General features: G+C 37.2%; 4 protein-coding genes across 7 annotated transcripts in view; 1 reads left to right on the top strand and 3 right to left on the bottom strand.

Moving 5' to 3' along the window:
* The window catches only part of LOC115435836 (uncharacterized), a 1,131,008-nt gene that overhangs the window by 869,918 nt on the left and 233,243 nt on the right, over positions 1-27,847 (bottom strand). The window lies entirely within an intron of this gene.
* The window catches only part of LOC115436331 (zinc finger protein 658B-like), a 763,626-nt gene that overhangs the window by 635,018 nt on the left and 100,761 nt on the right, over positions 1-27,847 (top strand). The gene's annotated exons all lie outside the window — the stretch shown is intronic.
* Positions 1-27,847, bottom strand: part of LOC115436291 (zinc finger protein 239-like) — an 887,505-nt gene that overhangs the window by 593,853 nt on the left and 265,805 nt on the right. The gene's annotated exons all lie outside the window — the stretch shown is intronic.
* On the bottom strand, positions 1,460-20,388 carry LOC115436288 (zinc finger protein 431-like). Its single transcript, XM_030159100.1, has 3 exons — positions 20,150-20,388; positions 14,641-14,713; positions 1,460-5,075 (listed from the first exon to the last, which is right to left on the bottom strand). The coding sequence occupies exon 3, from the start codon at positions 4,999-5,001 to the stop codon at positions 3,799-3,801; it is 1,203 nt and encodes a 400-aa protein (XP_030014960.1). The 5' UTR covers positions 5,002-5,075; positions 14,641-14,713; positions 20,150-20,388; the 3' UTR covers positions 1,460-3,798.

The following is a 27,847-nucleotide window of genomic DNA, read 5'->3' on the forward strand; positions in this document are numbered from 1 at the left end:
GAAAGGCCCCACCATGGACTGGTGTTGGAATCGAACCCAGGACTTTCTGTCTGTGAGGCACCAGATGCTCCATCCATGCCTAGAAGGTCAAATATCAGCCAGGACTGGACTGGGGTCCCACAAGATCCTCCAGGTCAGGCTGCTGTCCATGCCTCTGGTGAATCCTGCAGGTTTGGGGTTGGCCTGCAGCTGTCTTACCATGGCTGCTTTGGTTTCTATTGGTCCTTCTTTATCAAAGAGACTTAGTGCCACAGTAGACTCAGTCAGGTACCACATGTGACGCAGTATGGATGTCTGTACTTTAGGCAATTTAGTATCCATTTAGTATCCATTAAGCATGGTAATGCATTTAAAAACAGCATTTTTTGATGGGCCCTTCATACTTTGCGGTGGGGGGGGGGGGGGGGTCAAACATTGACAGATTTTCCTGAAATTTTTTGGGGGGGGCTATTATCATGTCAGAGATTAACTGGTTTAAATAACACCGTGATCTGAAGAGAAAAGTGATTTTTGAGACGCCCTATGCAGGAGGCTGTGGCACTGGTTGTTGGACCACCAGGGATCTGATCATCAACTGTCTGTCTGTTTGTCTGCCATTTTCCTGTTGAACACAATTTAAACTCAGATTATTAGAGATAATATGGTACAGATTAGCTCCTTCAATATTGAATCATCCAAAGATTATTCTTAAGTTTACTTTACAAGAACTCTTTTCATTGTTAGCATTTAAATACTAAATGAACCATAAACATACAAACCCTCCTAATGTGCTAAAACATGATAGATATGTTTGGAGAATAGAAACATATCTTCCTGTTTGTATAATGGTCATGCCATAATGATAGGTTTTACACTGAAATACAATTTTCTATGTCATAAGTAAGTTGGTAAAAGAACATGGCAAAGGAAACCAAACAAAACAGCTGAAACTGAAATAACAGAATGAAACACACAACTTTGATACCTCGAATTTAAGTAATCGATCTGCAAATACAGAAGACCAACCTCTGACAAACAATACAGGATATCTGGAACATACCAATAATCTATTCTAAATGTCACACAGGAGGCTTCAAAATGTTGGTGGAAAAAGGACAGTTGGAAAGCCTTGACCTTTGACCCTCACTGAACTCTGAGCAGCTGCTTTGGGACATTTGTTGAAAATGTGTGAATCTGCTCTGAGTGTAGAATGTGACCAGGGAACACAATTCAACACAATACATGACCCCAAACCCATCAGATGCAGATTAGACACAGTGTATGAGTTCAAAGTATATGGAGTCCATGTTGTTGACAGTCTATGATCCAACAGCAGAAGGATGAGGAGAACTCCAACCTTCACACAAACAGAGTCATCCTCCCAGTGCTGTGTGGAGGACACATGTCAACATTCAACTCAACCACATTTGAATCTGTTTACACACAACATTTCACACTCCTTCATCACCATAACCTGCTGGAAAACAGTCAAACAACGCAAGAAACTAAACAGAACTGAGTCTATGTTTGAATAAGACTTAAAGAACACTCAGTGATGCACATGATAACACATCAAATCAGGACAAAGTCATATTTCACTGATATAAACATGACAATAACAGAACCTGTACTGAAAACATACCAACTGATAATAGAAAGAGTTTATGAAGCTACATTTACAGGTGTCATCATAGATAGTAAACTGTGTTGGAAACCTCATATTGAGTCTATTCAAAGTAAAGTGTCCAAATCTATAGACATACTGTATAAAACAAGAGACTGACTGAACAAAAACAGCCTGTACATGATCTAATGTTCTTTGGTTCTGTCCTACTGAACATACTGTGCAGAAATATGGAGAAAAAATATTATAGATACATTAGAAAAATGACAAAACAGAATTATTAGAATAATTAATAAAGTAAGGATATTTGAAAGCAACTAATAATTGATTGAGTCAACTTAAAACCTTCAAATTGCAGGATATTGTATATATTTAAATACTGTATATGATTTATAAAGTAAAAAATAATATTGTTCCAAATTGCATTCAAGATTACTTTAAATTAAGACAGAGTAATTAGAATTGAAGAGGTTTTTATATTTGTGAATGAACTAAAGTGAGGACAAATGTGAAGTCTAGGTGGATTTGGGTTGTGGGTGTGAAATTATGGGATGGACTTGATGATGAATTTAAGTTGTTCACTTCTCTGACAAAGTTTAAAAAATGCCTTTAGTATAAAATCATTCAGGAATATGAAGTTGAGATGATAGATGTGATTTTGTTGTTGTTGACTCTTTGGTTATAATGAGAATGTTCGATGCTGAACACATTTAATTTAATGTCAGCAGTGGATCAGGGGAAAAGGAGAGGCACTAAAATAAGCTTTTGCTTCTAGACTATTCCTTTTTTTGTTTTTATGTTTATTCTAATTATTGTACTATGTGCAATGATTAATGTACAAACCAAAATAAACAATTCATTCATTCAATAAAGAGAAAAAGTAAAACATTATGAAGTAATTGAACATAAAATGAGTGGAACCTGTTAAAGGATGATTATGGTAAATACTTTTGTCTCATGTTTCAGGTCCACTTTAGAATTAGAATAAAACAAGGTGATTAAGTAGAACATTGAACAACAGAACATGACTAAATGTTTGTTCCAGTTCCATTGATGTCCTGAACTTTCTGATTCATCCAGTGGTTCTTCTTTACCACAGTCATCAGCAGTTCAACACATTTTCAATCAAATCAAACACATTCTGCAGGTCAGGGTTAGACCAGCGGAAAAATGTTGAATCCAGTTTGATGTTCAGGTAAACACTGGACCAGACCAGTACCAGACTGGACCACTAGATGGAGCACACACTCATTGTGACGTCTCCTTTGGTGGTTGTGAACTTTCTGCTAAACAGACTTCCTCCTCCAATGGAATGTGATCTCCTTCATGTTGTCGGCCTCAGTTTGGGACTAAACCACTACCAGCTCATCAGTCATTCTGTCTCAGTTATATTATGTTCATCATGTTGTTTCTAACTGATGGAAATCCAACTGTGTGAACCCCAACCAGCAACAGAATCACAACAAGTTACTGATTAAAGTCCACACGGTCAATGAGAAGTCGTATCGTCATAGAAACCAGGTCTTTGTTGACCTCCACTAGTTGAACTTTTCACCTAGTAGCAGGTTGAGGTTCAGTAACGTCACTGTTTTGTGAAGGTGGTGCATTAGAACACACTTCTGTACTCTGAGGACAACAAAACACAGCCTTCAGTCTGATGTTTGTCTTCACATCTGGATTCTGTGAAGTCTGATCTGGAGGTTTTTAAGTCTGATGCTCTTGTCAGAAGTGGGTGCTGCTGGTTCACACACACTGTGTTTCTTCTTGTCATCTGATGCTGAGGGACATTTTGGTCCAGACGTTGATGATTCACATCTGTGCTGATGATAGCAGAGGGCAGAGGATGACGAGAATCTTTCACCACATTGGAAACATTCAAACTGTTTAGGTATGTTATGACACTGACTCTTTCCACTAGAGTCCAATATCTTACTTTTTGTATGACTGTTCAGTTTTTGTCTTTTGTGGAAATGTTTGACACGTTCATGTTTAGTACAATTTAAACCTGTGAGAAAAGATTTGTCACAGAATCTACACTGGTAGGGTCTCTCTCCAGTGTGGACCCGTTGATGGATTTTTAGGTGATTAGCTGTGGTGCAAAACTTCCCACACTAGTCACAGTAATATGGTCTCTGTCCAGTGTGAATGCATTGGTGATATTTAAGCCCCTGCATTTGGGTGAAACTCTTTCCACACTAATCACACTCATATGGTCTTTCTCCAGTATGGATGCGTTGGTGTTTATTTCGGTCACTTGCTGTGGTAAAAGCATTTCCACACTGGTCACACTCATATGGTCTTTCTCCAGTGTGGATGCGTTGGTGAGCTTTAAGCGCATTCCTTTGGGTGAAAGTAATTCCACACTGGTCACACTCATATGGTCTTTCTCCAGTGTGGATGCGTTGGTGGATTTTTAGGTGTCTTGCTGTGGTGAAAGCATTTCCACACTGGTCACACTCATATGGTCTTTCTCCAGTGTGGATGCGTTGGTGGACGTTTAGGTGATGTGCTCTGGTGAAAGTCTTTCCACACTGGTCACACGCATATGGTCTTTCTCCAGTGTGGATGCGTTGGTGAGCTTTAAGCACATTCCTCTGGGTGAAAGTCTTTCCACACTGGTCACACGCATATGGTCTTTCTCCAGTGTGGATGCGTTGGTGAGCTTTAAGCACATTCCTCTGAGTGAAAGTCTTTCCACACTGGTCACATGCATATGGTCTCTCTCCAGTGTGAATGCGTTGGTGGAGTTTTAGGTGATCTGCCATGGTGAAAGCATTTCCACACTGGTCACACTCATATGGTCTCTCTCCAGTGTGGATGCGTTGGTGGACATTTAGGTGATCTGCTCTGGTGAAAGTCTTTCCACACTGGTCACACTCATATGGTCTTTCTCCAGTGTGAATGCGTTGGTGGATTTTCAGTTCATTTCGTGTGGTGAAAACATTTCCACACTGGTCACACTCATATGGTCTCTCTCCAGTGTGGATGCGTTGGTGGACGTTTAGGTGATCTGCTGTGGTGAAAGTCTTTCCACACTGGTCACACTCATATGGTCTCTCTCCAGTGTGGATACGTTGGTGAATTTTTAAGTGTCTTGCGGTGGTGAAGGTCTTTCCACACTGGTCACACTCATATGGTCTTTCTCCAGTGTGGATCCGTTGGTGAGCTTGAAGCACATTCGTCTGGGTGAAAGTCTTTCCACACTGGTCACACTCATATGGTCTCTCTCCAGTATGGATGCGTTGGTGCACTTTTAGGTGACCTGCCATAGTGAAAGCATTTCCACATTGGTCACACTTATATGGTCTTTCTCCAGTGTGGATGCGTTGGTGGATTTTTAGGTAACTTGCTGTGGTGAAAGTCTTTCCACACTGGTCACAGGTGGGTCTTCCATCCATGTTTGCTGAAATCAGGTGATCTTTGTCCAGACACAACTTTTAGGTTTCACTTTAAATCTACCTTTGTCTTGTCTCTACATCAAAACACAAAGAAACAGAAGAGGTGGTCACTGAAATGCAATGGAATGGAACACAACAAACACATCCCTTTCAAACCAGATTAAGCAGACAGACAAAATTAACTAGTTATATAATTAATAGGACATTTTCAAACATTTAAAAACTCAATCCTCTTATTCTACATGTGAAAATTGATGCAGATTCAACAATGTACAAATGAGTTCCAACAATTACTTGTTTCATGACAAAACCTCAGAACTCGTTGCACCACCATGATCATATGATGTTACGTAAGATCACCAATTTGGACGTACTGAATCCAATTTGACCAAATCTGAGGTGGATACGTTCAACCTGCACATCAAAACACCAAAACATACATCCGTATTTAGATTTATCTTCCACCTGCAGAATAGAGAGAAGTAATTTGAGTGTCTTTTGGAATACATTCAACAAGAAAAGCACTCGGAGAGTGTAGACCTCCGCCCCGTGTTTGTTTGTTTGTTAGCAAGATAACTCAAGAAGTTACGGACGGATTTTCATGAAATTTTCAGGAAATGTTGATTCTGGCACAAGGAAGAAATTATAAAATTTTGGTGGTGATTGGGGGTGGGGGGGTCCATGGGGGGTCCCCACTGATCAGCCTTGGCGGAAGTCTGCACTGTCTTTTCTAGAAAAGCACTCGGAGAGCACAGACCTCCGCCAAGATAGATCTGCAGATCAACATTTCCTGAAAATTTCATGAAAATCCATCCATAACTTCTTGAGTTATCTTGCTAACAAACAAACAAACACGCATGCATGCACACAAAGCAAAGCCATCACAATACCTCCTGGCGGAGGCAATAATACTAATTTGTCTGACATTTGGAGAATCACTAATCCGACTGGCAGAGAATGCTCCTTTTACTCAGCAATGCATAACTCATACAGCAGGATAGATTACTTTCTCATAGAAGCCAAATTAATGCCATATGCCATAGATGTGACATACCATAATATTCTGATCTCAGATCACAGCCCTTTAACGTGCACTGTGAATATTCAAAACATGGTGAAGCCACGGACGAACTGGAGGCTGAATCCTCTGTTACTAACTGAAAAAGAGTTCTGTGATTATTTAGAAGCTCAAATCTCCCTCCATTTTGATACTAATGATAATTCAGAAACCACCCCTTCTATTCTCTGGGAGGCATTCAAAGAACCAGATTACTTGAACTAGACAACCAAATCAATCTTCTGGACAAAGAGAATGCCCAAACTCCTTCCAATGAACTACATAAAAAGATATCAGTCTTAAAATATGAATATAACAAAATACTCTCAGCAAGGGTTAGTAAGGCGTTCTTATTTACCAAAGAGAAATATTTTGAATTTAATGACAAGCCACAGACTTTTAGCCCCACAAGTCAGAAATTAAATCTGATAAAGGTGAGATTCTGATGAAACCCATGGACATTAATGATCGATTTCTCCAATTTGACAAAAATGTATACACTTCCAAAAACAATACAGACTATATGACTATGCAGGATTTCTTGGATAAATGCAATCTCTCCCAGTTAGATGAAAATGAATCAGCTCAGCTGAACTCAGAAATCTCTATTGAAAAAGTAAAAAAAAAAAAAACATCACTTCACTTAAAAGCAATAAAGCCCCAGGTCCTGATGGCCTTCCAGGTGAGCTGTATGAAAATTCCCAAAATTCTCTGCCCATATCTACATAAAGTGTTCACTCTAGCCCACTCTGATGGTGTCCTTCCTCTCACCCTAACAGAAGTGCTCATTACAGTGATACACAAAAAGGGTAAAGACCCAGAAGACGTGGGTTCTTTTTGTCCTATCTCTCTGCTTAATCAGGATGGGACATTATTTTCTAAAATTTTGGCTAACCTAACCTCTTATGGTACTTTAGGGCAGCCCAGCTTAGATCGGCTTTCTTCTGGTTCTCTGAACATTCCAATTTACCTTGGGTTCAAACAGAGAGAGAAAATGCCAGAGGACTTACTCTAGATAGGTATCTCTATTCAGATTCTTTGAAGAAACTTCAGAAGGACACAGTTAACCCATTTCTAAAAAACACAATTAGAGTTTGGTGTGAAACACAAGACATGTTTGGAGAACAGCCTGGGATATCACAATTTACCCCCATTTGGGGCAATGCGTTATTTAAACTAGGTAAATCTGATCCTGGATTCAGGCAATGGGTGCAGTTGGGAGTGCAAAGGATTTCAGACTTTTATAAAGATAATATTCTAATGTCCTTTGAAACTCTTAAAACAAAATTTGGAATCCCTCAAACTCATTTGTTCAAATATTTTCAGATTCGTAGTTTTATTTGCTCCAGGATGCAGTCATATGCTTTGTTTGTGCTGGTTTGTGCTGTTAAAATTTTCGTTTGTGCTATTATGGCTATCGAGTTATTAACAATTCTTTTGTAGGTCATTCTGAGGTCAGCCAGCCCCCCACTTCCTCCAAATTTAACTAAAATGGTGGCGTGTGTTTGTGCTTTGTTTGTGCCGTTAAACTTTTCGTCTGTGCTGTTATGGTTTTATCGATATTACATTTATTTTCAGCCGATGACGTTTGACAAACCAGCACAAACGAAGCACAAACGAATGAGACTATTTATCCAGAAATTTTCGTTGGGTAGGGGGCCAACTTCACGCAGGTCCAAGTCTTAGATAAGAATGTGTTACAGCTGAAACAGATCAGTGGACCCTCAGACCTAAACTCAGACTGAGCTCTATGAGTCATTTATCTGCACCTTGTATGTTCGTCCACCGAGGGTCACTCAGTGCTGTTCTGATACTGATGTTCACTTACTGAGGATCACAAATATGTCCTCTTTTAACCTGTTAAATTCTGACCATATTTTCAGGGGAAAAATGCCTAAACAGACATACCCAAAGTAAATGAAGAATTACTTCACAATAATAAGGTTCATATGGATGTTCTTGGTATCTATGGACATTTAGAGACCTCACAATCTATTCCCATTGTCTAAAATATTGTATCTATTACTATGCCAGAGTAAACTGTAACAAACTAAAAGAGAAATTGGAATTTTTTATCCTCGCCTGTTTTTTTTTCGGCTGGACTGACGATGATATGCATAAATTAATTGTTCATTTCGGAGATTTTTAATAGCATATATTTCACCCCACAAAGATTAAAAATCATGTTTGAACATTAAAGTTTGCACTAAAATATACTTTTGATGTACTTTTATTAACATTAGGGTCTAAACTTTGAGCAAAAGTTGAAAAAAAACAGTCATTGTCCTGATTTATTATATTTTTTATAGTAGATGAATATCAATATAATTTTTTCAGCCCGCAGGCGGGCTGACAGGGCTACAGGGGTTAAAATGTAGTGGGAGACCCATGGAGTCACCACAAGAGGTTGACCGATTATCGGCGCCGATATTTGGAAATTTGATGTATATCGGCTTCGGCCTTTTTTTAATCTGATGGGCCGATATTAAGAAATCAATTTAAAACTGGGTTATTTCTGCTCAGATGCAGCCGCGCCTCTCTCTCTCCTGCCTACTGTCTCCAGCACTATCCACCCTGCGCCCTCTGATTGGTTGGCACAGAAGCTGTCCTCACACACACAGACCGCACAGAGGGAAAGTTTTCTTGTGTGACAAGCTCCGGAAAGAAAACACGTGTCTCGAAGGTAAACGCAGAAAACTCTTCCGAAATTGTAATGAACATCCCTGTACTCTACATCTCACAACTGCTACTAACGTTACAGTGAACAGCAGAATAACATAAGAGTAAAGTAAACATTGGCGGCAGCTCTGCTAACTCAGATTACCTCCCGACATGTCTGTGAATTAATCTGCTGATTATATCGAGATAGAAACAGTCTGTGATAGAAAAGCATGTGTGTAGAGAGAGCGTGTAAAAAACTCAGTTCACTTGTTTTAGGGAAGCGCACTAAGGTGGAGGCTGATGAGCTTTTACCAGAACATTAGTTCGTCAGTCTGGCTCTAAACACTCTGCAGACTATGTATTAGCAATGGGGAAAATGTATGTAATGTGTGTGTTACATGAAGAACTCTACAAATCACGACTACTAACGTTGCTGTGAGCTTTCTAGTCCTATGATCTGAAAATTAAGTGAAGATGAAAGAGTAAAATTCAGAAGTGATTTATCTGAATAAAATGTTGGAACATTTTAATCCTGTGTGTGCTCATTAAAGCCCTAAAGGCTGTTTGTGTTCTGTCAGGAGTTTTAACTGCACTCATAGCAACTAGTATACTTTTTTATGTAGCTTTTGTCATATTAATCATTAATAATGTATCAACATAGTTTTGAATGACAGGGTCCCTGCTATCGCATGGTAAAATATAAAATTTAACAATGAAATAAACTTAAGGCTTCCCAAATGCTGTAATAAATTAAGCATGATGAGTTGCGCATATGTCAGCATGTGGCCCAAGAGTTTACAAGAGTTGCTGCTGAGCTTGTTCACTCCCTTTATTTTTGTTGTGTTTGAACTTAAAACAAAGATAAGTCATTATAGTTATATTTAAATGTAACTTTATTTACTGTGGAAAAATTTCAGGGAGCTATTTATTTAACCTTTAATCCAACTTTATAAAGAAATACCTCTGAGTCTAGGAAATCCATGCACTTCTGGAGCTATTATTTTCTATTTGTTTGATTAAATAAACATGCTTTAGGAATTTAAACGAAGTTCAGTGTTTGCATTATTCAAAATTTTTTACGCCAATTTTTACACTTTGACTGCAAATGAATATCGGCTCCAAATATCAGTTATCGGCCTCCTCTAACTACAAATAATCGTATTGGCCCTGAAAAACCCATATCGGTCGATCTCTAGTCACCACTCTTCATGGACACACAGCTGGTGAATCCACACTGATTCATCCTTTACATGATAAACAGCAGCTCAATCTACTTTTACTTTCAAAGGTTTGACAGTAAGTGTTAACGTCCTGTTGCGTCAGACTTTTATCTGTAGACGACGACTGAGGAAGGTCATGAACATGTTGAAGTTGGTTTATTTGACCTAAACAGCAGCTCTTTATCACCTGATCAGATTCTAGTTCATCAATAATTGACTAAACTGTAAATGTGAAAGGTCAACAGTTGTTAAAAACTCCACTTCCTGGTCGGGGAGGGGCAGGACCTCGCCTCACCTATCAGGCCACACCCAACCATTTAAGAGGAAGGATCAGGCCCAGACCATCCTGTTTTCCCTTTGTTTGACTGGGAGCATGCGGCCTCAAGAACAGACAAAGACTTAAATGCACAGACTGGATGGATGCATACCTGAGTGAGTTATATTTTGTGTTATTGTTAGTTGAATATCCTTGAATATGTTTGGAATCGTTTTAGTAATAGTTATTGTTTCCCTTTGTTTAAGACTCAAATCATCTCATCCATGTCATCCTATCCATGTCATCACCTGAACTATTCCACCTGTAAATAATCTGCCTGAAGAGAAAATAAAACAAACAGAATCCCTGACCAGTTTTCGTATCTGACTGTATGCCAATGCAGAAGTTTTAATTATTCCAACACAAATCAGCCCTTCAACATCAGCCTTCATAGTTTTTACAACAAATATCAGAGTCCAATAAAAACAACGTCATGAACGCAGACTGACTTTAAACTTCAGAAACATGTGTAAACAGTGGTGTAGTCTAGTTTATTCTAGTGGGTATACTCTGATTTTTGCCCTCCCAGCCACATACACCCCCATCCTGGAGCAACATCTGTACCACAGCACCCCTCCCAGAGCAGCAGCTGCTACAAAATGGCCCCACACAAGAACCACCACGCTCATTAATGCATAAAGTATACATCCACACTTAAGTGAGATCATGAAAGACTGGTTATGTATTATCTAAATGTAAATGTATTGTAAGCAAGACAAGATATTTAACACACTGGCAACTGGACTTCAATTAACTATTCAACAGCCCGTGACAAGAAAAGACAAAGACGTTTCAAATCAAAAAAACTGAATGAATAAATAATATAACCTGGAGGTAAACAAAAACATCAGTAATTAACTTTAGGTATAGCACAAGTTGTCTTTTTGTATCTATGTTAGCATTCAGACCTGCTGAACAGGGTCCAAACCTATTAGTGAACTGTTTACAATCTTCAGCCATGGCTAAGAAAATGCATGAAAAATTAAAGCTGCAAGCAGCATTGGGCGGGACCTCGCACCGGGCGTTCCGCCTCCCGTGACCGTCGACACCTCAGCTCCACTCACACCTCTCCGTCCCCATACCAGTTCCCACCCTTTAGTGTCTGTCCTCCTTACGTCTGTAAAGAACACCAGCGACCCTCTGCTGAAACCACCATCACCTTTAAATGAGACTTTTATTTTGGAAACCCTACTGTGTGTATGTGCTTTTGTTTTGTATGTGAGAGAAAGAATCAGTTAGAAACATGAATTGAAATTGTGTGAATAATTGAGCATAAAAGTGATGATTTATCACATTTAAGGCTTTTATTTTGGAAAAACCCTATTGTGTGAGCATGTGTGTCTGTGAGAAAGAGTACTTTTGAATGAAGAAACATTGTACAAACAGTTGAGCGTTTGGTCATAAAAATGAAAATAAGTTATGTAATAGACATTTTGTATCATTGTTAATTGGGGTTTTATTTTGAAAAAATGTACTCCATGTACTTTTGAATGTGTGCAAAATTTCCAATATCCACAATGTGTTTTTTAGTACATAGGTGGCGCTACAGAGTCCATTTTGGCACCCAAGGGGTTAAATTTGATATTGATTTAAAGTGTTCACCAGCCATGACATACTTGGCAAATTTGGTGAGTTTTGGAGCATGTTAAGGGGGTCAAATGGCAGTCTGAAGTAGAAAAAGTATGAAAATAAACAAATTGCTATAAATCAATAACCGTACATCCTATCTCAAAATTTTTTGCATGTGAGTGTTGTTCTGAGTCCCGTGAACGTGTAGATATGTCACATGTGGGGAAAAACACCAAAGTGAAAAATGAGTTCCAAACATCACAAATTTGCAGGCTTCTAACAAAAAAAACCAAGACAGTTATGGAAAAAGTGCGAAGTAACTTTTTTGAGGAGGGTTCACTCTATCTTTTGGTGCTATTTAGAAGTCAATACAACAAACAGTGTAATCGGAGTTAGTTTTAAAAATTTTATTTTGAAAGGCATATTGCGAACTTCCTGTTGGAGATAGCTCAAAGGTTTCAGCACGTGATTTGTTGGGCTCGATTAAACGAAGGTTTTGGCGTTGGTTTTGTGTGTCTACGATATTCCTACTGGAAGTTTGCAATTTGAGCATTTTACTTTGAAAGGCAAATTCTAAACTTCCTGTTGGAGTTAGGTCATGAGTGTCAGCATGTGATTTGTCGGGCTCGATGAGACGAAAATTTTGGCGTTGGTTTCATGTTTCTACGACATTCCTACTGGCCACTAGGGCCATTTTTGTGTTTGTAGGGGGCGCTAGAGAGCTCATTTTGGCACCTATGGGGTTAATTTTTACATTTTATCAAATTTTTCACGAGGCCTGACGTGTGCCAAATTTGGTGAGTTTTCGAGCATGTTTAGGGGGTCAAAATCCAGGTCAAAGTGGTGTGTGAATAATAATAATATCATAACGAACGAAAAACAATAGGGCCTTGCTTGCAGGCAAGGCCTCTCACTGTGTGAGAGGGCCTTACCTTTCGGCTCGGTCCCTAATAAACAAAAGGAGGCAAAAATTCCACTCTTTCAAGGGCTCGCATTATGTTATTATCTAACATATCAGTCATTTAATGGTGTACATGGTGTCTTAATTAATGGACCGTTAAGATGTCAATGGGACCAGACCAAGCGAAAGTGAACATCAGTGTCATAAATGGAAGTTTCACCTCTCATTTCTCAAATAGGCTCATTTTTAAGTTAAGAACTCTGTTTTATTGAACTGTTTGCAAAATTTCATTATCACTTGTAGAAAAAAAAGAAAGATATAATCAATATCAAATTAATCTAAAAAGGACTAAAATATGTAAATTTACTATTAACTCTAATAATATTTGTTCTTGCTTGTGTCAGTGATCTTTTAAGTATGTGAATCTGAAGGAACTAACAATTCAACAGTACAATAATAGAGACAGGTACGGTCCAATCCAATTATTAGTCAAATGTGCTCTGCTATTATCTGTATATATCACTACAGTTGGAATATGTATATAAATAAAAGTTTATTAGCATATTTGTACTGCTTTAGTTAAAGCAAAGTCTTTTACTCTGATACTGAACAAAGGTACAAATTGCTGTCCCTGTGTCACAACAAATTAGCGTTCATAAAAACTTATTTCAATATTTTATCCAATATTGATTACAATTGTACTTCATCATCATAGCTAAAGCCCTGTGATTCATTTAGGATCAATTTCATATGAGACCAGCATGTTTTGTACATGCGTTTGTGAAAGGTGAAAAAATATATATATTAATTTTGAGTCCCTGTGTCACACTCAGTAATTTGAAGTATTTTTACCCCAAATTTTCTTTCTGTAAATTGCAACATGTCAAGTGAAAGTATGTACTCAGACCTATTCATACATGTATTAAACATGGAGATCAGTTATTTAGTTTAAACACAGACTACTGAACAGGAACTGTGTCCCTGTGGCCCCGCTGGATCTAGTCCAATGATTTAATTTAATTTTTATTAACAATTTTATGAATGAACTATATTAACATTTGAATATCGCATTAACTTTGTACATTTACATGGTTTCTACAGCTTTATATGTTGTCTAATATTTAACAAACTTTCCATTTCTCCACTCTAACCAAGGATGTCTGTTTTTGAATTCCTTTGTCTGACTGAGTACACAAGGATGGACAGGTCCAGGTCTCATCTACAACACGCACACACACCAGCAGCCGCACCTCATTAAATTCAACCAAACCACCAGTTAGGTAGTGTTCGATATAATTCAATGTGCCAATCACCTGCAATTATTACAGTTACTATTTTTATAATAACATATATATTTACACTTACAGGTAGGACGGTTTGGTGATCAGACTGTCCTTCTGAACCATCAGCTAAAGCTGCTGTGGCCTCTGCAGTCAGCAGGCTCTCTGACAGTAATACTAGCATTAGCAGCAGGCACAGCACAGCTGGACTGTCGCCCGAAGCGGCAGTTTTGTTTTGTTTTCTTTTCATTTTTTCAACACTATCCTTGACTGACTAGTGTTAGACCAGTCGTTCCCGCCGTACAGTTGGACTGCTTCCTTAGTTGTAAACGTCAGGTAACGCTACGCTTGACGGACGCCCATATGGTCCAAAAGTGTCCGCTTTGTAACACAGAGAAGTGGAATTTATGAACGGTAAAGTGAAAGTTATGTCACAAAACCGTGCCGATACGTATCTTTGCGCATTTTCAGTGGTTATACGGAAATTTGGGACCTTTTGTAGTCAGTATACGGCGTATACCTGCGTATCACGTAGACTACACTACTGTGTGTAAAGTGTTTCCAGATCAGTTTATTGTCACAGACTCAGATCAAAGCGTCCTGATTGGATTCAAAGAGTCACAGATAAAACTCACCTGTGGACGTCCAACAGAAAAGGGTTTGTGTTCGTCACTGCTGAGCTGTTTCCAGGATCAATCTGAGTCTCACCTGTAAAGACATCAGGTGTCAATGTCTACAGTGGGAGGAGCTCTGAACCATCACGTGACATGTTACTAGATGGTGATTGGCTTGTTTCTTTGGTCGTCACATTGATGCTTTGACAGAGTGTAAATGTGCAGCAGAAAACACTGATTCTACTTCAAATTAATCCTCAGTCCACTTATTATTGATTCATATATGAATAAATCTCTTAATTATTATACATTACTGAATAATTTCCAGAACTTTACATGGGATTTTTCTCTTAATGTCTGTGACAGCTTTTAGTTGATGATAAATGTACATGTTCAATAAACTAATACATTTGGGATCCTTCTGCTCCTACATATGTCACTGTAAGACACAGAAAATCATCCAATCACACACAGACAACACAATAAACCTACTGTGATTGGCTCCAGGGTGTGTCAATCTTTAATCCTCCAGGGTTAAAATTCTGAAAATTGACCGTTTACTAGTTTTGAGTTGAACTGAAGAGTTTAGAAAGATTAAGGCAGAAAAAAACAGACACCAGACGGTTTTATAGCAGTTTTTTTTTTCCATGTACATTTTTAGTTGGAGGGTCTCCAGAAGTGTTCCAGGAGTTCCCACAGGCCCTGAACGCACTGCAGTGACAGTGGGTGGGGCGTCCACACGACCAGGTTTTATTCCCTAAAAAGTTATTTTTACGTATTTGATGATTGTTTTTGGTGGTTCTGGTCCGAGACCAGGTTCAGGTCCGACCACCGTCCAACGCCACATATCACGTGGACACAGATTAGATCTGACCAAAATGAAGAAAATACAATGTACAGACACAAAAGTGCATCAAACTGTCCTCTGAAAGGCAGTGATATGTTCAAGCATTTACTCAGAGTCAAGAATTAACATCAAACTAAATCATAGTTTGTTCCAGATCCAATTCGTAGTTGAGTGAACTGTGCTGGAAAAACAGGTGATAAACACTGAACTGTTTACAACAAACACTTTGGTTCAGATTTGGACTGTTAGAGGACATAAAAACTGAAAACTGTCCTGATCAGAGGCTGAAAGGCTGGATGTGAACAAACTGACAGGACACAGAAGACTTATTATTATGGACTGATTATAGGTCCGTTTGGTTTGGAAACCCAAACCTTTGACACTTTTAAAGCAGCTCCATGATGACACTGGGTTCAAATGTTGTGAATAAATGATTTGTTTAACCCATAAAGACCCAGTGCTACTTTTGTGACAGTTCCCAAATGATTTTGACTCTATATTTAACCTTTCTGAAGAGATTTATCACCATTTATTTTAATATTATTGTCTGTGTTTTCCATTTATTCACTGAGAATACACTAGTTTCCTATTGATTAACTGACTGATCATGCAGATGTTCCTAAGAGCTCAGATTAAAGTTAAGGGTTACTGTATCAGAAACAGAGAAAACTGAAGAAAAATGGACTTGTTCAGGAAAATATCAATAAGTGAACGTATAAACAACTGTCTCCATTCACTGTTACTGATCCAACTCCATGGGTTTTACTGGTGAATCAATGTTGTAGAAGATGAGGTGTTTCCATGGTAACTACGGAGCCTCTGAACATCCAAACTGGCCATATCTGATGACCATGAAAAGATGAAGAACTGTATTTTACACTAATTATTTATATGGATTGATAGGATAAATGGATCAACAGGTATTAAACAGTTTAGATCAGTAGATGCTTTTTGGTCGTCAGTAGATGTTTGGGTCTTTATGGGTTAATAAAGAAGAATAATTATAATAAGCAAAAAGTCAAACATGATGGATAAAACGTACAGATCCAGTGCATCTTAAATCTACTCAATCTGTAGAAAAAACACACAAAATAAAATGTCATCTGATGATGAACAGTTTTATAATTAAACTCAGTTTAAGGACCCTGGTCCAGTGGAGGTATACATGTGTGGGCAAACATTCTAATTGTCCCCTAATACCCTAATATAACACTAATATAAGTTGTTTTGTTTTTTAGGAAATTTTGTCTAGTTTATGGATCTGTTTTTGGATTTTAAAAATTGCTGTTGATAAAGTTTAACAAAAATTTGACAAATGTAACATATGAAGTTTTTTTTTTTTTTCCATTTTTTCCTTTTTATTCTGTGTATCCAACATACTGTGGTCAGATTTTTATACGACCTTTTCCAAAAACTCATTTTTATTGCATGTCAAGTTTGGGGCCTGGAGATTTTAGGCATTTCATCTGTTACCATGAAATTAGTGTTTTTAATTTTTTCATGGTTTTACTTGGAACTGGATTCTGAAAATTACAGATAGTAAATATACTTATACCTTTTTAAAGGTACCTTATACAATTGTTCTATAAATTATCAATAACTACGTGAACTTTGCATGCGTTTGTCTTTGATCCGTTACTGACGACTATCGTACTTGTAATTGGACCAAACCATCCTGAGCACATGGTTCCATAACATTTAAGCTAACCAAGTGTACACAAATATGAATGAACACTAACTTATGAATTGATGAAGAACAGAGTGCGTCAGAATTAGTCACATTTATTCCATTTTTAGAATTTATTGGCTTTCTGCAACAAAAACATTGGGTGCATGTCCAACAGAACTTTTGGTTCAAGTGAATTATGTAGAATTTTTTAGAATTAATGACAATCTTGTGGTTCAAACACGTTCTATACATGAAATCACCTGGTATTACCATCAGGAAAGTGCTTACAAAGCATCAAAACCTGGACTACTCACTTCAGAGACAGCTGTTTTCCTCAGGCTACACGGCTGCTGAACAGCAGCTCAGCCAGAAAGAGGCATCTGGAAACCTGCAGCCTGACTTTCAGCTTTTAGAGTTGTACTTATTTAGTTTGTTTTTTGCATTACAATAGGAGGGGTAGTGCTATTTATTGTTGAGCATTTTTTATTGTTGCTGTGACTTTTATTGTTATTTGTTTATTTATTTTTCGATACTGGGCAGAGACAGAGCCAGGGAACACAGTGTTTCATTGCCATGGTACTTGTACCCTGAACGCTTATGACAAATAAACCTGAACTTGAAACTAGAATTTTTTTTATCTAGGTTTCTTTAAAATTTCCTGGCAAGAATACCTAAACTAGATGCTTATCATCTCCTAGCCCTTGTGCTCAGATACATATTAGAGTAGTGGTTCTCCAACTTTTTACAGTGGAGTACCCTGTGAAATAGACTTTTTAGAGTGGAGTACTCCCCGAAATAGCCTTTTTTAAAAAAAAAATCCAAGCACCCTCATCTCTGGCTTCAGCATTTTTGATTGAAAAAAAAAAAAAAAAATTAGGCCAAATGTGTTCCTGGGCCTATATTTAACTGTTAGATATAGATATATATATAGATATATATAGATATATATATATATATATATATATATACACACACACACCAGAAAAAAAAACGAACCATGGCTTTGAAAACCGAAAACGGACCAAACCAAGAATTTTGAAATGTGTTCCCGACAAAATGGCAGTCATATAGAGCATATTATATAAATAAAAATGGTCTATGTCAAGAAACGTTTATTTTTCCTATGTATGGAGACTTATGGGACACCCTGTATATATATATATACACACACACACACACATATATATATATATATATATATATATATATATACACACACATATATCTTTGCCTGATTGCACAACACTTTGCCCCTCCTGCTCACTGATGTACCCTGTCTACCCAACTCAGTGATTCATTTTGAGTCTTAACTTTCAATCTTTTGAAAAATTTGTTAAAAAGAATTTGTAAAAAAATTTAAAAAATTGAGAGAAAGGCACATGTAAAGAACATGTGTGTCCAATTCAAAAAGAATTGGGTGAATAGTGTCCGAGAGATGAGCCTGCAGTACTTACAGCAATGTAAGCCGTGGCTTCACGCACAGATCCCGCAACTGAAATAGAACTGCATGCGGATCATTCATCTTACGTTGTCCCGGATCCGTACCGAACCGGGTGCGGGGTTGTGGGGTCATCAGCCTCAGCAGTGAAGCCCAGACGGCACTGTGCCCACACACACCCACCAGCTCCACAGAAAGAATCCCTCCAGTGTGTCCTGGGTCGGTTTGTTCCACGCACGGATCCCCCAGTTTAAATAGAACCCATGGGGATCACTCATATTAACCTGGTCCACGCACGCATGACTGATACCTGTCACTGACTTACACTGGTATCACTTCTGTGGGCCCAGATACCCCAAAAAGAAAGAAAAAAAACAACAACTTTTTTTAAATAATTAATTTAGTCCTCTTACCTGCTGAATTTTTCATTCACAAATGTAAGTTCTGTAACACAAAACCAAATATTATTTATTTTTTGAAAGATGTAGAACTTTATTTAAAGCAGTTAGATAAATCTGGAAACATAAAGGCTCTAAAAACAAAAGTATTTGCTATGATTTGGACATTGTATTATAGAGTATTCCCCCTGGCAAACTTATGTTATTTTCTTGTTGTATACATTGTTTGTATACTCTACTTCATTCAATAAAGATTTAATTAAGAAAAACTAAACTTCTGTGGGTTCATCACGTGATACCATCACAGATTTAAGGTCAGAGCAGTGCCTTGCATTGTGGGCTGCTCACAAAAACGACATGCTGACTTCTGTTGTCTTTTGTAGTTTTACCCAAAAATCAAAATCGAATTTGAAAATCGAGTTTTTAGAGGAAAAAAAAAAATCTGGATTTTTTTTTTTTGCCAAAATCGTGCAGCCCTTATATATATATACATATACATATATATATATATATATATATATATATATATATATATATATATATGTGTGTGTGTGTGTGTGTGTGTGTGTGTGTACACCAAAAAAAAAGAAAGTAAATTGTGCTAAACAAACTGAAAAGTGCCCTCCATTTAATGGACAGGTACTGGTTCCTTATATTCCATATGTTGTATATAAAACAGTTGTACCAAATACATTCTGTAAGTTACTTTGGGTGATTTTATTCATTTTATGTTTGATATATTCTCTTAGTGGTTTCCAACAGAGTTTAAACTACTTCCTCTTTTTCAGTGTCTGTTTCTGTGTCGCAGCATTAAATCAAACCGTCATCATGAAGCAGCTCGGTTTCACATCCGCCATTTTGATTTGACTGACTGTTGGTTTTCTCTGTACTTTTACTGATGGTAAAGTTACCAGTTCAACACACGGTCCAGTCTAATCTAAATAGTCCAGAGGAGTTTATGGACCAGTGAGGAGAAAAACCCTGACCCTCAGTAACATCATCAACAACAACAACACTGAGTTTAACCACTGAGTTTCTCATCATCTTCTACTCTAAGGCTTGGTCTCATCACAGTCACTTCAGACGGACTCCAACACATGGATTAAAGCTCATCCAGTTTCTACTGAAGTAAAGAACCGACAGTGAAGGAGGTGAGAGTCAAACAGGTCCAACATTACCTTCATGGAGAGACGCAGAGACTCACAGCTGCTGTCGTTTGAAGACGAAGTAGAACTGAAGCCGACATAAAGTGGATGAGAGGAGGAGGAGTCAGAACAGAGAACATGTTTACAACAGTTTCTACTGTCGTTACTTCACAGACTGATAGGAACCATTATCTGGGTCCAACTTTACCTCCAGATGTAACCCAGGTGATAAACCTGCACACTTTTAATCATGTCTGCCTCCGGTGAGTGCCTATATGGTGATAATCTCGCGGTGTTTACGTGATTTCTCGCAGAACGGTCACATGGGTCGGTGCGGCCAATCGGTGTTTGTGTTGGGGACGTCATGTGGTCACAAGACGGTGTACATCCAATCGCGCTTCAGTCACGTGACGGGGTGTAACCAATCACGGCTCACATGTACACACGGTAGTTCAGTCGCTCAAGTGTAGCAGAAACTACTCCTATTAACAGTATAAATAAGCTAAATGTAGATGGGGTTCTTACTGAGGATCATAACATAATATCTAACTATTGTAGTCATTTCTATACCTAATTATACAGTTCTAGATTTTGTCAGGCGAAGGCTGATGCTTTTTTAAACCTCTTAACGGTTAAAACTATTTCAGATGATGATATGATGTGGTGTGACAGACCTATTACACTTGAGGAGGTAAAAGATGCAATCAGTCTATTAAAGAATAACAAGTTACCTGGTACTGATGGGCTGATTTCTGAATTTTACAAACTCTTCACAACTGAATTAGCTCCATTTCTATTTGAAGTTTTCATCGAAAGTTTAGTGAAAGAACAACTTCCCACTACTATGACTCAGGGTTTGACAACTTTAATCCCCAAAGCCAATAAAGATATTTCTTTTATTGATAACTGGCCTCCAATATCTTTACTTAATAATGATTATAAGATATTCGCTTTGATTTTTACTAGAAGGCTGAAGATGGTATTCGATACAATCACTGAAGAAACTCAGTCAGGGTTTATGACCAAAAGATACATAACAAACAATATTAGACTTGTTTTGGATATTTTGGACTACTCAGAAATCTTAAATGATAGTGGCTTTATTTTATTCCTAGATTTTTAGAAGGCCTTCGATACTGTGGAGCACAAGTTTATTCTACAATCATTAAATAAATTTGGCTTTGGTAACTATTTTTCCTCTGCTATAAAAACCCTTTATATGAACAGCAATAGCTCTATTAAACTGCCAGGTGGCACATCACCCAGATTTCATCTATCCTGCGGTATAAGACAAGGCTGTCCAGCCTCCCCGTATCTCTTCCTAATTGTTGCACAACTCCTGGCATATCATATTGAAACCAATAAAGAAGGGATTTCTCTGCTTGGCAGGGAACTAATTATAACACAACTAGCTGATGACACAACATTATTCTTAAAAAATGAAACCAAATTCCTGTTGCCATTCAAGCAATTGAAGAGTTCTCTGGAGCCTCAGGTTTGTGCTTGAATATTAAAAAATGTGAGCTTATAGCTATCAAAGATTGTCTTAAATCTGAACTCTTTAACATACCAATAAAAAGTGAAGTACAATATTTAGGTATTTTAATTACGAAAGATCAAAACAAAAGAGGTTCCTTAAATTTTAACCCAATTATACAAAAAACCAAACATAAATTAAACCGATGGCTGATGCGTGATTTGTCATTGAGAGGTAGAATTCTACTAACTAAAGCAGAGGGTATTTCACGTTTAACATATGCAGCTTTGGCTCTGCATCTTGATGACAAGAACCTAAAAGAGAATGACAAAATACTTTTTGACTTTGTATGGAAAAATAGAATTCATTACCTAAAAAAAACTGTTGTTATGAATCCCTATGATAAAGGTGGTCTTAATTTTCTGGATTTTCAGACTCTAAATAATACATTTAAGGTTAATTGGATAAAACAACTTTTTAAAAAATCCTCTTCAATATGGAATATTATTCCTTTTCATATTCTCTCCAAGTTAGGTGGCATTAACTTTTTTCTTGTTTGCAATTATAACATTGATAAAATCTCTTCTAAAATGTCTGCTTTTCATCACCAGGCCTTTTCTTTCATGGTCTCTCATCTACAAACACAACTTCTCACCACATAACTACTTAATCTGGAACAACAAAGACATTTTATATAAACACAAATCTCTTTTTATTGAATACTGGTTTCAAAATAACATTGAATGGGTAGATCAGTTGTTTAATGAAGAGGGACTCTTACTTACGAAGAATTTCTTGTAAAATATAACATCCCTGTGACTCCTGGAGACTATGCGAAGGTTTTTGGAGCCATCCCTTCTGGTGTGTGTGTGCTTTTTAAAAGCCAACAGAGGCTCGTTATTAACAATCTGACTCCTTTATCTCCACATGAAACACCAGCAGGAAAGATTTGTCTCTCTAGTTATCCTGTCAATAACAACAAATTTATACGAGCGTTATTCCAAAAGATAGTACAACCTTACCCTGTGTTATATCTCATTGGAATAGATTGGTAGATGATATACCATGGAAAAAGGTCTGGCTTCCCCCTAACAAATATCTGATTACCAATAAAGTTAAAGAAATATCCTTTAAACTTATACATAAATTCTATCCAGCTAAATCTTATATTAAAAATAGATTTAAGAAAGATATTGATACAAAATGTAGCTTTTGTAATGCATGTCCTGAAACTGTTGTTCATTTATTTTGGCACTGCCCTACTGTCAAAACTTTTTGGAAAAACTTTATGATTTTATTCATAATAACATTGAAAGACATTTTATGTTGTATTGGAGGAATGTATTGTTTGGTGTATTTGAAAATAGCTTGCTCAAAAGTGAACAATTACACCTGATAAATCTTTTAATTTTACTATCGAAATTCCATATTCATTGTTGTAAATATTCAGCAAAAAAAAATGCTTTACTGCATTTTATAATAACTTTAAACAATACATTCTCTCTGTTAAGCACTCTAAAAAGCAAAAGGCAACAAGGATTGTTGAAATCTGTGTTTCCCTTGGTGTATTCATCTGAACTTTGAACTTTAACACCCCTGGTATGAGTTGGCATGCTTCTTTTTTTTTTTTTTTTCTTTTTTTTCCTATCTTTCCTCTCCTCTTTTTCTTCTCTCCTTTCTGTCTATACATGATTATCAGTAAGCACTTATAAAATATTGTTTATTGCTAATATTTTCCATATGTACATTTGATATATAGAGAATAAGATATTTTTGTAACAAATGTGCTGTTCTAAATAAAATAAAATAAAAAATAAATTATATTAAAAAAAAAGAAAAAAAAGGAGAAAAAAAAAAGACTACTCTCATTTGCTTCAGTGCCTTTGTATGTTCTTAAATTCGAATGCCAAGTTGTTTGTATCAGGGGCGTAGAACTGTGTATGGGCGCTAGGGACACGTCCCTACCAATATCCATCCACTACTGTGTAGTTACTATCAGTACAACCGCTGTTCGTAGTGTTTAGTCAGTGATTATGGCACACAAAGGGTTAACAGTCGGTCTCTGCTAGAAGTCCCACCTCTAACGTAAATTTTGCTCTCCAGTTGGCTCTTTGGTTTTGCTGACGTACATATGATTGGCCCTCCCCGCTGTCACTCTATCTACTTGTGAAAAGGAACCTGCTAGTTGGACTGCTAATGTAAGTTTTCAATATGTTTGTGTTTGTTCTGTCTGGGTCGCGTCAGCCAGACGGACTTGAACATCAGTGGTGTCATTTACATGTACATTTGTACATGTGTCTGTTTGCGTGTGCGTGTGCTTGGTAATTAGGATGTAAAGGATGTCAAAGAAAAGAAAAACTGGTCAGAAGACACTTCTTTAGGAGTCAAAGTGTAAGTTAGTTCAAGGGTCTAGAACTGTAGAGGCTCAACAACACAGATGCCGAATAAAAGAGAATATTTAATCCCAAACAGATACACTTTTTAAAAGTTACTTTACTCATTTTATTGTATTTCTATGGAAGAGAGCAACTGTTCAAAAAACACACATTAAGGAAATTTGTGGGGGAAATACAATAAAACCTCAGATTCTAAATGTGATTCTAGATGTGATTTTATCCATATTTTTGGGGAATAAATTACATGTAATAATTGAAAATAAAAGCCTTTTTTACTCAGGCAATAACTGTACCATCAAACTGTATGATCACTGTATCCCTAATCTGTTCATATGTCATCAATCAACATATTTATGTCAGGTGACAGAGAGTAGGGAGGAGGGAGGAGGAGAAGAAGGAGGAGGATGAGGATGAGAGGCTGGAAATTCACAGGTGAGGTTCAATAATAATCTGGCACGTGCAAAGCAGGGGGCCGGGGGGGCTTGAGCCCCTGCCGCTTTGATCCTCTGCCTACAAGTGCCCTTTTTACTCTTTTTTTTTTTTTTTTTCGCAAAAAACTGCATGACCAAAATTTTCGTGACTAAAATTTTGATCAGTGATAATAAATGTTGAGTGGTTTAATTTGGCTGTCACTGGACCTGGTCATGGTGCCCTTTCATCTCTGTCACGCCCCGCCCCTTCCTCCTGTGCAACCTTGCTTGCAACACACACACGTGCGCACACACACACACACGCACATGTCATGCGGTCTGGAGAATGAATGAGGAGGAGGGAAGTGCTGCGATTCCAGGTACATGAGAGTCCACCCGCTATCTGCCCAAAACATTCACTTGTCTCTTTTGGTCCTGGTCCTATTCTTCAACAACTATAGTTTTGGGGCCAAAAACCCATCGTAAGTGAGTAAATAATTCAATATCATCGTCACGTCATGGAATGAGCTCCCAGACTAGCACACTCTAACAGCTGGGTGCCCACCTGAGTCTGAGTCCTGCTGAAGCACTCACACAGATTTGCTTCTGTTTTATTTCCATAAACTGTTGAGTTTTAGCCACAAAATTGTAACACATGGTAATAGTCCTCACTTGCTGAAACAGTCCCTTTTTCTTCAGTTTTCTCTGTTTTTGCATAATACCTTTAAGTTTACTCTGAGCTTTAATGAACATCTACATGATCAGTAAATTAAATATAGGGTAAAGGAAGTGATTTACACTGAAAAATGCAAAACACAGAGGTTTTTATTATAATAAATGGTGATAAATCACATGAGAAACGTTAAAAAGAGAGAAAAAAATCATTTAGAAGTTGCCATAAAAGTACCACCGGGTCTTAATGGGTTAAAATGTGCTGAAGTAATTAAATTCTGCTAAACTGATATAAAATTGCATAAAAAGCAAACACATCCAAGTCTTCTTCTCATCCAATTCCTAAATCCGGCCCTTTTGGTGTACAAGAGTCATAAAACTTATGTAAAATCCCCCGACTCTTTCATCAGTGCCAACACTTTGACATTTCTGGTTTTGTTTCAGAAACTGCTGGATCGATTATCGTAATATCCGTGTTCGCCTCAAACATCTTGAGTGAATCTTATTTGAAATAACCACAAACCTCCACAAATATTCCCATCAACCTGCTCAATATTAAATGATACAGCTATAAATACTACAAAATAAACTTTATTATTATCATGTAATGTTAAATGGTTTGGCTTGGGTTAACACTTCCTCTACATGGTTATTTCTTAACTGTGGAAAACCTAAATATCATCATAAATATGTCCTAGAATGAAAAGAAACTAAATATTCAATGTTTCACTGTAAAAGTAGGTGTGAAACCAGATGTAAAATGAAGGTATTTCTAGTTATTAACATTCACTGTCATGCTTTTATACATAATTTAACATCTGTTTTTAAGAATTTGTCTTGGACTTACACTGCAAAACTCCAAATCTTACCAAGTGTATTATTCTCATTTACTAGTCACAATATCTCATCACACTTAAAATAAGACAGAATCACCTACAGAGTAACTTGTAAGGGAGATATAAGAACTTATTTTTAGACAATAGATCTAGAAAATCTTATTTCAAGGAATCTTACCAAGATAATTTTCACTTCTTCCATTGGCAGATTTTTTTGGTGAAATGAGCAAAAAAAAAAACTTGAATTAAGCAAAAAAATCTGCCAATGGAACAAGTGAAAATTATCTTACTGGGTGTGTAAGTGGCCTGGGGAGAAACTTTCTGTTGACCGTCATTATTATCGTTATCACTGTCACCGTTGTCTTTGTCACTGGCCATGAGGGTATCTTTGCACAGCATTTAATATACGACGATTGAAGTAAGTGCTTGTTTCCTATTAGTCTATCAGCACGACCCCAACATTTGGGCCATCAGTACCAAACAGGGGGGCAAATGCTATTAGTTATTTTTTGAAAGGTGTACGTCTGTAAATAATAAAAATGTATGATAGCAGTGTGAGAGTGGTAGCTTTCTGTAAAATACTGGCATGTTTGATATGCAATGTCGGTCCTTTTAATAACTTTTGCCCATGATGACCTTTAAGAGAATTTCTGTCAATAACTTCAAGTAGAATAAAAATATCATGACAAATTTGGTCTTAATCTAGAGCCAGGAGACAGGTATTTAAGACAAATATTCACGTGGTAAAATATAATTTACATGAGAAGAAATTTACCATTATACTTACCCCTACCCCTTAAAATTTGAAAATATTTCAATTTTGTTTAATGTCTATTGTTCTTTATCGACAACATGGGCCTTAAGAGTGGTTATTTGACTTTTGTTACATTAACCAAGGCCTTTGCTATAAAATGCATATTTGTTTATGAATTATTGTGCATATTTTGCTGCAGATTTTGAGGAAATTAGAAAAGTAGTCGATCAAACTATGATTTTCAGCAGCACATACTTTTTGAGGGACATTTTGTCATAACTTTTGTTCTGCTCAGGATACAAATAATATATCACTAAAAAGCTAACACAATAGGCTTTTACTCAGAAATAAATATTTAGGCCTATCCTAAAACAAGTTGCCAAAATATGTTTCTTTGTTTACCCCTACCCCTTAAATTTACTGACATGTTTGCACTGTGGTTTGATTAGAATACTTATGCAGCGGTATACCAACCAGATAACAATCATGTCCACTAGGGAATCAAATATAGGTCTGTATATATCTGAGAAAAGCATGTTTATTACAATTTAATCTTTCTTTGTTTCTCTTAAACTATCTACAAATTCTACTTGAAGTTCTTTTTTGTACGCAGCATTATAACAATAATGAAGAACACATCATACGTGGTGACCACACGGAATGAGAACCAATGTTTGTGTTTAGCTAATATTTACTGATCTATTTACATGACATAAGGGGAATGTTTCCACATCTACAGGAGAATATGGAAACATGGCAGAAACCATTGATTAATAGATGTATTTCACTGATTAGGAATTGTCTTTATGAATAACCACTCTGCACATTGTGAAAACCTCTTAGACAAAGCGGTGCTTGCATATGAAAAGTATGTTACAGTTTTTAAGATTGTGAGAATAATTTAATAATCAGGTGCATCAATTTCATCTTCACTCGATATGTCCACTTCACTTTCTTCCTCATCATTTGATTGGTTTGCACAGGTTTTAAGTTTGCAATGAATGATGCAGGAGTAGGGCGTCTCAAAAATCACTCCGCGTTAAGACGAAGCCGCTATGATAACGATCTGCGTTAACATGAGTCCGCGAGGACGGCTGAATACGCTGTAGTGGCCATGTCAGACCAGTAGCTGGCGATGTAGAGCTGTAGTGAAACAGTGGCGGTAAAACACGCGCCTGCGCACAAA

The sequence above is a fragment of the Sphaeramia orbicularis genome, chromosome 16 (genome assembly GCF_902148855.1).
Source record: "Sphaeramia orbicularis chromosome 16, fSphaOr1.1, whole genome shotgun sequence".
Lineage (NCBI taxonomy): Eukaryota > Metazoa > Chordata > Actinopteri > Kurtiformes > Apogonidae > Sphaeramia > Sphaeramia orbicularis.